This window comes from Lasioglossum baleicum, chromosome 3 (assembly GCF_051020765.1).
Source record: "Lasioglossum baleicum chromosome 3, iyLasBale1, whole genome shotgun sequence".
NCBI classification, from domain to species: Eukaryota; Metazoa; Arthropoda; class Insecta; order Hymenoptera; family Halictidae; genus Lasioglossum; species Lasioglossum baleicum.
The window spans coordinates 17,968,003-17,983,417 of NC_134931.1; the positions used below are offsets into that span (position 1 = coordinate 17,968,003).

A 15,415-nucleotide genomic window follows, 5' to 3' on the forward strand; every position below is an offset into this window, starting at 1 on the left:
TTAATAAACTCCGCCGGCATCGTACAATCGCCTGACGACCGAAAATAATTTACAATCGAAAAAGTCCGGCAAAACGGCTTTCGAAAACAAAAAAGAGTTCACTGTACGATTTCCCGGCTGGGTTGCGGTTTGAACGTAACTCCGGCCTAAGCTGCAGTCGAGTGGACGGTTTCGCATATGCGCGGAAAATAAGAGTTTCTGCAATTGCTGGTCGGTCGGTAAATACAGGTCTAACCCGTAAATAACTTTAACTGCGCTAAATAGCGTGTCCGCGAAAAGCCGCGGCTCTAACTTTTTCAACAAAAATGAACTTGTCGGAAAATATTTTCTACTCCCTGTCCGGTCGCGGCACATTTTCGCATAAAATGCGACCGAACGGAACGATCCGCTTTATATACCGCCCCACCTCCCCCCCACCCCACCTGTGTTCCGACCGGGAGGAAGGATTCGGTTTGTTTATAAATACGTGAAACTCTTATCGATGTACGAGCACTCGTACGAGCTCTCTTTTCACTTTTGTCCGTCCATGAAAATCGAATTTCTTAATACTGTTACCTGCTGAAACATATTCGAAACTCTTCAGCACCATGTTCTTATATAATTTTTAATAAAAATGCATGTACTTTTTTGCTAGTGCAGTGTAGTAACTTAAATGTTGAAGCCTTGAAGCCTGAAGTTTCCAATGATAGTATAAAAATGTATAATAATTATTTTCTCCAGTAATGATCTCGAAGGAAGATTTTATTCTTACGTTCTAGTTAGAATAATTGTTTATTTAACAATTAAAACTTATATTCATGGTGAAGAATTTTCTAACTTACAGGTTATGTAAAAATTCCAATAGAAGGGTAGAATGGTAGACAACACCGTCAGACACATTTGTTTCTTTCATCTCCTTTATTATTGGAAGTTGTGTCCATACTCCATACAAGCCCACACACAAAGTACCATTTTCAATACTTAATATTAACCATGCATGCTAGTGCGAGTCGAAAATATTTAATAAGTATAGAGTTTTACTTTATCTTCTAAAGCAAATAATACTAGAGTGAACGTAAGTGTCTTGGAAACGTTTTATTCGTACAAGACGACATTAGGTACCATTTTTCAACATTCAATATTAACCGTGTATGATAGTAAAATAATAAGGCAAAACAATAAGTCTAGCTTTTCTGAAACGAATTGATGGCCCAAATAATATTAGACAGTACGTAAATATCTTGGAAATGTTTTATCTGTACAAGACAACATTAGGTACCATTTTTCAACATTATAATATTAGCTGTGTAGGGTAAAGTGCCCAAATATGAACCACTTTTTGTCGACGTCATTTGCTGACTATTTTAGAATGCTCTTTTTCGCCCAAAAAATTACCAGTTGTAGATGCATTTCCTTCCTATAAGATTCTGGGGTCAAGTTTGTTAAAAAATTAATACAGCTTGGGAAAAATATTTTTTTGTGGTGTGTCATTTGCAGATTCCAGCGAAAGGGGTTCTTAATATGGTACACCTTGATATTCGGCACCCACACCAAGAATGTCAATATACATATAATATATAGCTATACCCATATTAGGGAACCCTTGGTAGTGCCATATTGGAAACTCCACGTGGACTGATAATACTAGCTACTGACAAAGAGAAAATGAATTTCAGCCCAAACCAACAGTTGGCAAACATTAATATAAATAAACTGAAACTACAGATATGTTCAAACATTTCAAAATCACTTACCTTCCTCGAAAAAGATACAATCGAAAATCTAACCACAAAAATATTCAAGCTGGCGGAGGATCGATACTGAAATCTATAGAATGGTGCGATTGCACTGCACACTGTTGAGTAAACATGGTAAACTATTGTTTAAGGATTTTCTCACTAGACTGCGACTTCTTCTTTACAAGGTAGTGTCATAATAGGCGACTATACCATATTTGGGCACTTTACCCTATGCTACTATAAGGGAAAATAAAAATGAGGCTAGTTTTATTGAAAGGGTTCGATAGTCCGAATACTTCTGGACCTTAACTAAGTGCCTTGTTAGTTTCATTCACACGAAACGACACTAGGTACCATTTTCAGCAGTTAACACTATTATGTTAGTATGAAATAAAAATAATGAGGAGGATTTTATTGGAAGAGTTTGGTGGTCGAAATACTTCCGCATATTGCATAAGTGTCTTGTTCTCTATTATGAATTCACTGTAATAACCGCGGCCGGCTGAATGTCAAATTTTTCTTAACGAGCTAAGAATAAAAGTAAACGCGAAAGTGAAACAACTATTCGGCGTAACTACGGAAATGGGACGCGGCACTAAAGTGAGTCTCTCCGTCCAAGGAAACTTTCCAGATTGTCCCCTTCCCATTTCAACTCTCGAATTACGGTTGATACTTCAGTCGTACGACAAAACCGAGAAAGCAAGATTGTTTTTAACACCTTTCGTGAATCGCAGTTTTCAGCACCGGTCTCGGTGTAAGTGAAAATAATCGGGTTTACTGCAATGAAACCGTCTGGCCCATGGAAGAAGTAAAACTCGGTAATTAATTTAACAAATATTCTCGAACATTATATAGACCACAAAATGCTAATAATTAAAATAAGGATTTTATGCATTACTCTATGTATGTAAAAGTATAATTTTAACAATCTCACTTTTTGTACATTCTTACAGAGAGGTCCACAGTGTAATAAATAAATTAGTACGATCAAACGTACAGATAATATAAAATGAGAATATACTTTTATATCAGAACCAAAATATTTCATTTCTATCGCAAAAACTGTACAAATAAAAGAATCGAGTATGTTGACTTATGGACAAATACGTACAAGAATCATTCCGAAGAGTTCATTGAAATTAGCAAAAATTTTCCCATATGTTTTCGGCTATATTATTCAAATTATATTAGTTTACAGTTTCCACCGCTTCATCCTGAACGATAATCGATAGAAGAAATATATATTAAACACTTTTCCAAGATCTACTTTCCGCGAAGATTGCTGAAAAACCGACGAATGTCTTCAGTATACACCATGGAGAGAGTTTGATCATCGAGCTATCCAACTTCTCCAACCGAGAAGCCGTTTCAGTCCTGTTCTGTATTCCCTCTACATTATACTTCACTATCTAGTGAGAGCTTCGCCTATGCAAACACCGTCTCCGTAACACGGACTGTGTTTATTGTACAGCGAGCATCAAACATACATTATCTTGTCAAACGTACAAACCAAAGATAGAATCCCTTACAGGGTGCAGTCTAAGGAGCATAAGCACTCCCCAGCCATCCACGTATCCAGCGCTACAATATTCATTATGTTAAACCATTTAAATAAATACCTCGATCCTGTACCACCAGAGTCGCCGGATGAGGGAGGAAGCACGAATTGAGGGGAAAAAGTTACCCTCTCTCTCTTCTAGAACCGGGCACATGCACGACAGAGACACGAAACGCGTCACGTGACCGAGCCGCGGCAGAAGGGGAAGGTAGAATGGGGACACAAGAATTATTTTTCGTGTTTATTACCAATAATTCCCTACTATTTTAAGTGTTTCGTTTAAGATTTACTTCGAAGGACAGTTCCTTGACTGTGCTACTTATTTGTAATAATTTTGTTTACTAATTACATTAAATATAGCTCTCAAACTTTGCTGTAATTTATATTTGTGGAACGTATATTTGTTTTTAACTAAGAAATAAGACAATTATAAATAAATAAAGGAAGAACCAAATACATATAAAAACCCGTTTCATTTACAGTTTTAAAGGAGTGCAAAGGGTTAATATATATCCTTAAAATAATTTCGTCATCTTTCTAGATCAACAATTAATTTTTTTTATATTCTCTTGGACATATTCGAAAGTTCTTACTAAATTGTTTACAAAAATTCACAGTATCAACGTTATATAAACAGCAATGAAACGATACTTTTTCTAATAAGATTCCCTTTGTACTGCTGTTTACAAACATTATATGTTTAAAAGAATTTATTTATTTGTGTTACCAGAGAGAGAGTTGCTAGATGGAGACTTGTGTTCCCACTTTACTTCCTTTTCCCCCCCACGCCACGTCTTAGTCACGTGACGCGTTTCGTCTCTGTCGTTCATGGATTCTTGCGGGTAACTGTTTCCCCTCGATTCGAGTCAGTTCCTCTCATCTGGTGACTCTGAGTGTTACTGTACCATTTGCCGACTTATTGAATTTATTTTCATTTATCTTTTTCGTCATTGTCCAATTGATTTAGATAATTTTTATAAGAAGAAATACGTCTTCATTTATTTTTTGTTTTTATATAATACTATTGACGTACAATTCCACAATTTTTATTAGAAGGCATTCGATTTCATTTACCGTGACTCCCATTAATATTCGGACGCACTTTAACACGTTCGCTGCCGAGCGACATTTTCAAAAACGGTTCCACCACGCCAACAAATTTTAATTAATTGTAAAATAAAAATACAAAACATGTATTTATGGGAAAGATATTGAATTTAGATAACTTTTAATTGCTTCGTTAATTATACGAGTTATATCGTAGTCGGTTTTTGCGATAAAATGTTTTACGACAGCCTAAACACAAACTTCGACCTACGAGATAACTCTTTGTTGGCAGCGAATGTGTTAAAAAACAATAACTTTTTACATATTGGACTATACGATTTGAACTTTTCTGAGAAGTTAGAGCAATTAGTATATAAAAGTCGTGAAAGAAATTTTTTCAAAAACTGCAATACGTCGGAATTGTAGAAAAAAATACTAAAAGTTGCATTTTACAACTTTTTAATATGTTTCATGCATTGTGAAACTTCAAAGTTTAAAGTAAAAAATGACAGACATTGAAAGACAGAAAAAATCCTTGGATTTATTGGCGTTGGAGGCAAAAAATCGTGGAAAACTGCCATTTTTATCATGTTTAAACGTTTGTAGCACATTGCAACGTCGATTGATTCTGATGAAATTTTCAGAATATGTTTAATTGATACAGATCTAGGAACAACGTGTTTTCCAAATTTTTCATATAATTTCTTTCAAAAATTTTGGTCACGACGTACAGCAAAAACAAATACAAATCGTATGGTCCAATATTTAAAAAAGTTATCGTCTTGTTAAGAGTGTCCGAGTATTAGTGAGAACCACGGTATCTTCTGTTTTTGTACAATTGATTTGAATAATTTTTACAAGAGGTACGTTCTCATCTATTTTCCGTATTTCCACGAGTGCCTCAGACAATTTGTATTTGCACGAAGATCCGCAGTCAAGTGCATAATTACTTTTTTCGCCGTACGAGCATAGCCGTCGTGCTGAGCAGAGGGGTCAGGCTAAATCACAGGTGAGCAGCAGCTGCTCGTCAGGCATTCCTTAATTTGCCATTCATTTGGGACGGAGGGAAACTTCGATGCGGTCCGGTAGGCTGTTATTTAGGCTGCCAAACATTCCGAGACACATTGAGACACGGAGAGCTCTCTCTCGCGCGCGCGCGGGTATGCGGATGGCGGCTAAGCAGCATAAATGCGCGCGAGCATGGCCGAACAGAAAGTTCTCCATGTAAAGTAGTGCCTACGCCGTGCTGGTGGGCCGACTAAACGTCAGTCCTTAATTAGTTTTCTGCGCTCGGCCTTAATTAATCCACGCGATTGAAAGGAAATTTGAAATCAAAGGAGAGCAGCGTGTAACTTGTTTATTGAATTCCTACGTCGTACTGCGGCTAAATGCGAGAGAATGTTTAAACTCGCAGAAGTGAATTAAGAGTATCGAGTAACCGAAGGAAGTTTCAGAGTTTCAAGAAATTAGCAAAGTTTGCACCGCGAATGCCCCTCCACCCCCGTTGCTACCCCCTTCCGAAGCACTCCCCACCCACGCCCCCATCGCCATTCCTCGTCGAATCGGAGAGATATCGCGGTTCAATGCTTCCAAATAAGGCCAACTCCGAACTGATAGGGTTTCTTCGTTACTGTCGGCACATGGGGAATTTCGATACACGCAATGCTCCGCTTATTAGCATCTGTGTGTTAGATTCTCGATCGCGGTGAAACATAACAGACCATCTATTAACCTGTTAGCTCTCCATCTCGATTTTTAAGGCATATACAGTAACTGATTCCACACACTTTAAATCAGAACAACTTTTTTATTAATGGACCAAACGACTTCAATTTCTCTGTAAGGCTAGAAGAATTAGTTTAGTAAATGATGTGTAAAAAATGTGTTTTGGAAAAATGCATTTGGACGGAATTGTGAAAAACAATAGTAAAAATTGATTTTTACAACTTTTTTAGCTGCGCTAATAACGAAAATTCGAAAGATGTGTCTGGTCAACTGGTATAAATTATATACGCTCTGAAAATTTCATTGAAATTAGTTAATTGGTTTGCGAATTATTAACGATCAAAAGTGGTAATTTGTAGTGTACCATAAAGTGGCAAGTTTTACCATTTTTGATCGTTTATAATTCGTAAACCAATTAACCAATTTCAGTGAAATTTTCAGAGCGTATATAATTTATACCAGTTGACAAAACACATTTTTTAAATTTTCGTTATTATGGGCCAGCTAAAAAAGTTGTAAAAATCAATGTTTTAGTATTGTTCTTCACAATTCCGACCAAATGCATTTTTTTTAACTTATCTATTAGACGTCATTTACTAAACTAATTCTTCTAGCCTTCCAGAGAAATTTAAGTCGTTTGGTCTATTCATATAAAAGTTATTCTGATTACAAGTGTGGGGAATCAGTTATGCTCCGAATTATTTTATTTATGATTATTACATTAATGAATGTTTAGGTAGAACTCTAGCTACACTGATTTCTCCTTTTTTTTGTACTCGAAATGTTCGAGCTACTTATACAAATTAACATGTCATTATTAAATTAATTAATCTTTTAGTAGAGTCTTTTTTTAGCCACATCGATTTTTTATTTTTCTTGTTTGATACAACTAAAAATGATAAAAGTAGTATAAATAAAACACGAAACTAAAATCACTAATATCGGTACAATTTTTCAATTTTATCTAATGTTCACGAAACTGCAAAAATACGACAAAATGAAATAAAAAATTCAAATCTGCAGAGAATGTGAATTATAATTTTTTAGAAGATGTACATAGTAGTTTTCTTCCGGAATGTGGCTCCAAAAATCCACGTTAAATAACCATTGTCATCCGTCAGTCCGTTTGCTACCTCATAGAACTGCATAATAGAATGGGTTCGCGGATTTGCGTGCCAAACATTAGCCTGATTCATGAAGATTAGTTTCACTACAATATGCTCGTGCCTGGGGGGATTTCAAGTCAATTTAATTTCTACATACTAACATTTGTATTTTAAAATGGATGTTCAAATTTGTTAATAGTTGAAAAGAACATATCGGAGATATATAACCCCGAACAAATACATTCTTATTATTATTATTAAATAAAATTGTGTTTGTTCTTTAAAAAATTTTTATAAGCCGAAAATAGTGTAATTATATTCTCAACACAGTAACTACCAAGCTACTCAAAATCACTGGTTTCTGATTTCTTCTTTACGATGATTGAAATTAGAAAGATAATCTCAATTTTTTGAAGGAGCTTCATTGAAACACCTACTATAATAAAGATTGTACAAAATCTAAATAAATATAATCTTGTCGTTAAATTCCAATATTTTTCAGTTCTGTGTTTCATCTATTAATTTCCGTCATAATGGCATAAAATTTTACGGACGGATAACTGCAGAAAAATTCGCAGTCGGTAACACGCGAAAAGAAAAGAATTTTTATATACGATCAGAATTTAATATCAACGAATTTGTCTGACCCGTTACTTCTCCTCTTTTTTCCACTTCGTTGTCGAATGAGTATACTCGAGGCACTCGTGAAGCGGCTGAAAATTGTGGCGCGATGCAACACCGATAAACGTTTCCTTTTTTCTTTTTGTTGCTTCCTTCCGATCACAAGAGCCATTAAGCTCTTCCACTAGAGTCGGTTAAGTGTCTGCTAATATGTACTCTAGGTAAACGAAATGCAGAATCATTAATTGAAATAAAAAGAGAATCGGCAAGAAACAATGGCGGGATAAATATGTTGCATACTCTTGGGATTCGCTACGTATCAGTTCGAAATAAAATATCCTTTTTTCTCATGTGTTACAACGATTTTCACAGTCGGATAATTGTATGTGGAAAGCATAGATACGCTCTCTGTTGATACGGTGAACTTTCCGAGATTTAGTCAGTATTCAATATTCATCCTTAATAAAAATGTAGTCATTATTCATTAGTCATTACACTCAAATACTTATGTAGTCATTACTCTTAGTCACGCTCAAGTATTCACTTAGTCATTCATTATTAGTCACTTTTGTAGAGCTTATGTAGTTATTAGTCAATAATCATAATTGTGACTAGCGTTTGCCCAACTCTGATACCAAGAACGTTAAACTTTTATATACCAGACTAAAAATACATCAGTTTGAAGTCCAACCTTGCAAAAACTAGGGCGGATTTATCCCACTCCACCTTAATCGTAAAAAAAATGTGATGTAAATTTCTGAAAAATAAAAAATCCAACTCGTACGGTCCAATGTTAAAAAACTGATGGCCCGTTAAAAGTGTCAGAATATTATTGCGAGTGACTTATGGTCTAACAATGACGCAAAAGCCAAACAGGTTTCTCTCGGTGCAAACATTGAGAATTTCAAACAGTGCTGGTCGACCGGGTGCGCGCTGTCATTTATTAACGGCGTCGGTTAGCGGAACGGTTAGGGGAGAGGTTGACCTGTAGTAATCGGCGAGCGAGAAGGGTCGCGAAAATTCCGCGGACTATGATCGTCTGATGGAGGGTGCGTGCGTGCAAGCAGCCATTCGTTTCTCGAATATTAACAGAAGCAGCCATCCTGTCGGAAAACGAAAATGAACGAGCGACAGGCGGCCGTTGTCGAACACAAACACTCGGGCGGCGGACGATTCTGGTTGTGCTTTGTTATCCGACAAAGGTAAAAACCGCGAAAAAATGAACAGGCGAAAAGAAGCGCGCACAGATAACAGATTTGGTATAAGTGCACGTTAAAAACGCACGGCCGAGAGTGTCTGTGTACATATGTGTGCGAAAAAGCGAGCGCGCGTATGCGCTCGGCGTACCATGAACGCTCATACAGTTGCATATGAAATGTTTCACGACCATCAAATAAAAAGCAAAAGCGTGTACCACGAAAATACGCGTCGTAAAATTCGCATTAAAAGACAAAAAAAAAAAACAGGAGGAGAGCATCGCGGGGAGAAGCGAAAAACCGACGAAATCCCCCCCCTCCCCCACTCCGTTCCACGGGAAAAATAATCCGGATAAGATTTCCGAATGGAAACAGTCCGATTCTAAAATTTTTGCATTCATCAATGAAAAATAAACGAAATTCGTTTACACGACGGAACAATAGAATCAATTTTCCCAGAAGCTAACGTCGCAAACATTTGACTGCGTCCCGAATAAAAATCCAGTTCATGCGCGCCATACTGTCAGTGCTGAGAGAGCGTTTCAATCTCTACCGCAGGCTCCCGCAAGAAAATTCTGCGGAACTTTAGTATGATTAAATTTCAGCTTCGATTTATTTCAAACGGCCCCGGAACAATGTTCGAAAACTGATAAAACTCGGCCACTTTCGCTGGTAGCCAGCGACACGTCCGCCGACCGACTCTGTTTTTGACGTTCATTGCATGTAATTACTTGGGAAAACAAATTCCGGTTCCGCTAATTAATTTCGAATTTCCGTAAAAGTTTAATCGCGAAGTTCCGGCGTTGCGCGAGCCGGTATCACGAAAGTGTCTTTTTAAAGCGCCGTAAAAGGCCGTAGCGACGAGTGAACTTAAAGATATGGAGGAGTGGATGCCAGCACCTTAATCTTTCTCACGGAAAAGTTTCTTCCGTCGCAAATCTTCCCTGGTGCCACGACCTACCCGCACCCCCCCAACCCCTGGTCTCACCACCCCCTCGGGGAATACAGGAACGAGCGTGTAAATCAGGAGACATTCGACTTTTTAAACAGATTACGCTCTTTGCGAGCAGGACGATGAATATCGCACCTTTCCTATCGGCTTCGACGTGTAGAAGGGACTTCCTGCAGCACATAATTTGCTGCTGCACGTGTTGCAAGTGTTTAGTGCAGTTTTTAACCCATATTTCAGTCTTGCTTCCCAAACTTAACCGTTGAGTCAATGTACCGTTTAATAATATTGTAATTGTTACATCATTGCGCAAAAGATCCACATACAGTGAATCCAAAATATATTTGAACACGAAATTTCCGATTCTAGAGAAATTGTCCTGAATATTTGAACCTTGATAATTCCGTAAGAAAAAAGGTACGAAAACGTACCTGCACTCATTTTAAAGCCGGAAGCTTTAAAAGCGACTCTACTTATTTCTCCTTGTGTAAATAAAAATATATATGAAAAAAAACTTTTTAAAAGCCACGCTTATATTAAATTGCACTAAAAAGGAGAAAATAATTTTTTTAGGCATTAGTGACCATAAATAAAAGCGTGGCAGAGTCAAATGAGACACTCTTTAGATAAAAATCGTCTAACGCGTCTGATCATGGCCAACCAATTCTACTTCCTACATATACGACAGCAGTGGTCGGCAAACTCGTTAGTCAAAAGAGCCAAATATCAGCAATATAACGATTCAGATTTCTTTTGAGAGCCGAATTTGTTCTCAAGAACCCTGTTTTTAGAGGTCGGTTAAAATTAGGTACACTGAATAAAACTAGATGTCATACTTTATAATAATCTTATATGTATATTGATAAAAATCAATAAATCACTAATTTTCTATTATGAAAATTAGAACATTTTTATGTTCACAGTACTAATATTAAATTAAAATAAAATTAATTTATTTTAATCACATCTCTCAAGTATAACTCAAGCACTTAAGTAACCAAAGAGAAGCAGTTTGCCGATCACTATACTAAAGTAATGGAAACACTGCATTTCCCATTCTCGAGAAATTGTCGATATTTAAACTGCGACAACTTCGTTAAAAATAATAGTACAGCGATACACCTGGATTCATTTTCAAGCTTGAAACCTCTACTCTTGCCATGCATTATTCATTTTTTCTAGAATATTTATGCGCGATATAGCAGGGGAAAACTAAGGACACGTTTTTGGTCCAAAATGTTACAGATTGAAACGTCTATAAAAACACTGAAAATTTTTATCGTGACTGGAACCGCCGTAGATTTAAAGATTGAATCTTCAATTTTACAACGAATGCTTAAAACTTGTTCCACGATTTTTTCTAGTCGATTGATCGAGTTTTGAATGAAAGGTATACCAGCATCTTTTATGTATACTCATTTTTGTTCTATAAAACAGCGAAAAAATTGTAGATTACGTTCTAAGCAGTTCTAAGCATTGTAAAGAGGAGGACTCAATCTACAAATCTGTAACAGATTATTACCAGAAAAATTTTTTTGATGCAATTTGTAGCATTTTTTACAAAAAACATGTCCTCAGCTTTTCATCTGCTATATCATGTAAAAATATCCTAGAAAAAAGGGAAGGATTGTCTGCGAATGTAGAAGCTTCAAGCTTTAGAACGAGTCCACACTCAATATTGTACTACTTTTTTTAACGAAATTATCATGATTCAATTTAAGGCAATTTAGTGTTCGAATACTTTTTAGATCCACTGTAACTACAAACACACTAATATTGTACGAGTGAAATTAAAAAATTGGTTTCCGATCAATTCGTGGAGAGTACTTACAGTTATTATGTGCGTTGTGTCGGCTACCAATACCCATTGGTTTTGAGACTTCTGAAAACAAAACTCAGACTATTAGAAACAATTCGACTGTAGAATAGCATTTTAGAATGCAATAAACAGCATTAGAAATGAAGGGAATCGCTTGGGATTGATTTATTTGTGACGAATAACTGACAAATAATTAACAGGGATATGAAATTATTTTTTTTTAATCTTACTCTAGCTCAATTTGACGAATTTTTATTCACTTTGGGTGATTTACTTCCTGTAAGGGTAGTTTTCTATCTTCTTGTTAGTAAAAACTCCAAAATCAGATTCTATTAATGAGGAAATCTTTTTAATACGTATGTATAATATTATATTAGTCATTAGTAAACAGCGGATTGTATGCATTCATGACAAAAATGTGTAGGTTATAATTTAAAATAGTGAAAACATTAAAAGAATTTAAATACACTGTAATATTATTTTCAACCTATTAAACATATTAAGAAAATAAATTCATCTCTACTGCACTCTCCATTCGTTGCAATTCATGTCGAAAATTGTTATTTTGCATAGAGATCCACTGTCTAGTCGTTAGTCCTTGAATACATTTAATATTAGTCCTTTAATACATATAATTTTAATGACATATAACTAAAACTAAAACATCTCTATAACTCAAAGATTTTGGTTCTTCTCTTGGGATATTCGAGTTATCGAGGTTCAATCGTATTTTGTGCGTTGATTCTGAAGATGACACGCACTGTACAGGGTGTATAAAGTAAATTACCTGTAAATATACAAAACATTTCATCAAATTCATATGAACATTTTTAAAACAACATTTTTCATTGTTTTGTTCCCTGTCCGCTTCTGAACAGCGTGCCAAAACTTATGCTAAACCCTGTACGAACACGAACGTGCGAGGTATCCGATTACTATGTCAAGCACCGTGCTCCCTACGCACGGTGACCCAGGCGAGAACGAATTACAAAGTGCCATAACCAGGGCATGCTAAACGCGTGTTGCAGGTTAAAAGGCCGCGGATAATCGCAGATAATTTTTCGCAGCCAGGCCCGGTCCCGTTAATATGCAAGTTTGAATTGTGCAATAACCAGACGGCTACTTTGTGCACTAATGAAATTCAAGCCTCGCGTTTTATTTACGCGAAATTATGGTATTGTAGAAAGTTGGAGTATAAGCCCACGCGACGGTGAGAACGAAAATACCATAAAACGTGGTAATCCAGTGTTCCGTCCGGAGTTTCATTATTTTAAGCGGTCATTATGATATGCAGAGCTTGAAGCAGCCCTAAAGGAGGGATTAGGGAGGCTAGTACGTTATGCTTCTCGTAAACCCAATATGATGGTCAGTCTGTTCTGGTACCACACGGCGGCCGACGCTGACAATCAAACTTATTATACCGCTGTCCTGTTCAGATATTTTACCTAATCGTCCTCTGTATCCGACTTTTCATTCGAGTCTCGCCCCCGCGGGGCAATACAATTTTTATACTTCTCACAAGCGATTATACAGGGTGAGTCACCTCTATCACCTCAAATATCTTTGTTGTTTTCGAAGATACATCAAATGTGTTGAGGAGCAGAGTTGGACATTAATCGATTGAAATTTTGGTAAAGATTTATTGATTAATGCGTACGATTTAAAAAGGTAATCATTGAAAAATCGGCGATTGATTCAATCGATCGATGAAGTTAATCGTTAATCGTCGATTAAAAGAAGAAATCATGGAAAAATCGGCGATTGATTCAATCAATTGATGAAGTTATTCGTCATATCATATCGTAAAAGACGAAGTAAAAAATCAGTAACGATCAACACACACACACGGACTAATTATTTACATGAAAATTACTTGTAGCGGAATGAAATTAAAATACAATCATCGAATATTATATTTTAATCAGTTGCAGTCATCCCAAAACTCTGATATTAAATTTCGATTAAATGAAAGCCGATTAAGTCCGCAGATTACTAGCAAATAAATAAATTAATATCAAGCATGGATATAAACGTTTGAACGTGGAGCTGGAATCTTCTGAAGTATTATGAAACTGTGCAAAAATTGAAGGGGATTCCGATGATTAAGAACCTGAAGATCACAGGTTCCAATTCCGCTCGCTCGGTTCCTCATTAATGTATTAATTAATCTCGATTTTTCCATCGTCATCTTTTCTGACTGACATCGATCTGTCGAATAAAGCGTTTTTGAGCATTTTAATAATTTCTCAAGTGATCCTACAATGTAAAAATACTGTCCTGTGCACGAAAGAAATTGTCATGAAAAATATGAATTACGTATTGTAGATTGAATAAATTGAATGAGCGATGATTTCAATTTTTCGCGAGTCGTTCGGTTTGGCAACCGTATACTCAGCTGGAACAATTAATGCGATAGTATACAAAACAGTTGATGTAGACGAAAACATTCCGTTTGCTGTGTTATACTGTGGGCGGATCCAGTATAATTATGCAACACGCAAACGGTTCACATGCATAAATAAACAACGCAAATGTAACGACCACGGGGCAAATAACAAATCAGCGCCGAGACTTTTGTGATGATATTTTCAAACGTAATTACCATTATGCGGCACTGCGATGTTTGTAATACTACAACACCGTTAATTATTCTTCGATCGTAAACATTCATTAGGATCCGCGAACTTTGCAGTTGACAAAGAAAATAAGCGTATAAGGAAACACGCTGTTATTTTACGGTTGACAGGCCAACAAATTACCTTGTAACGTTGATATGTATTTGTGAAATCATATTTCAAAATGCACAATAATTAATTAAACACTTGATCAGAACGAAATTATTATTCAGAATTTAATGTTTATTAAAAATGTAATCTTTTCGATTCTCGTTTTCTAAAATTAATCTAACCGTTTGAAACTGGTCCACGTATTAATATAAAATTATTAATTAATCATAAAATTATTATGCATATAAATCACAGTACGTTGACAGAATTTTCACTTCTTTAGATTTAATATTTACCAACCTCATTTTTGCATGAAATGGATGAAAAACATGAATACCCTTTTGATTCTCGCATTTTCACATACGTTAATCTAAAGGTATGAAATTTGTGCATGTATGACGTTGCTAATTAATCCTTTCACAAAGTAAGCAACATTTTTGTTCGTTTCCTTACCGAAAATATTTGTAGCGTTGTTAATTAATAGATTTCATATTTATTATCCGTTAAAAAGATTTCCCAGTAATAACAGAACGTATTGCACAGTCCACAATCAGTAAAAATGGAATCGATCAGGCTATGGTAAATGAATTAATATATCCCCACTAAACTGTAATGGTTTCTGTCGTATTCTCTATGAAATATATCGTCTGGCATTACCGTAGTGGAAAACAACTTATTTTCTGGAACTAATGACGCTCGTTACTCTTCGATTGCCGTCTTTAACTGACCTAATTGTGAACAATATTTTATATAAAGGAGCACTCCTTCTGCTCCCGCCAATGAACAATAAATATTTACTTGGAGCATGAATCATCTATTCCATTATTGCACTAAGCATTGTAAAATCTATGGAAAATATAGGTGGTCTTTAATCATGTTTCCTCGCATTCTACGTGATTCACATAATTCCCGTTTTGTGCATTAGTTTATTGACATTTTACATCAAAAAG

The 15,415-nt window shown here is 36.0% G+C and overlaps 1 protein-coding gene across 2 annotated transcripts in view; it reads right to left on the reverse strand.

The window, feature by feature from the left end:
- Positions 1-15,415, reverse strand: part of LOC143207613 (lachesin) — a 169,286-nt gene that overhangs the window by 100,382 nt on the left and 53,489 nt on the right. Inside the window, exon 2 of one of the 2 annotated variants that reach the window (XM_076421296.1) lies at positions 11,752-11,802. The exons of the other annotated variant lie outside the window; for it this stretch is intronic. Coding sequence (XP_076277411.1) covers positions 11,752-11,802 — 51 coding nt within the window. The remainder of the gene's footprint in view (positions 1-11,751; positions 11,803-15,415) is intronic. 2 annotated transcript variants of the gene reach the window in all.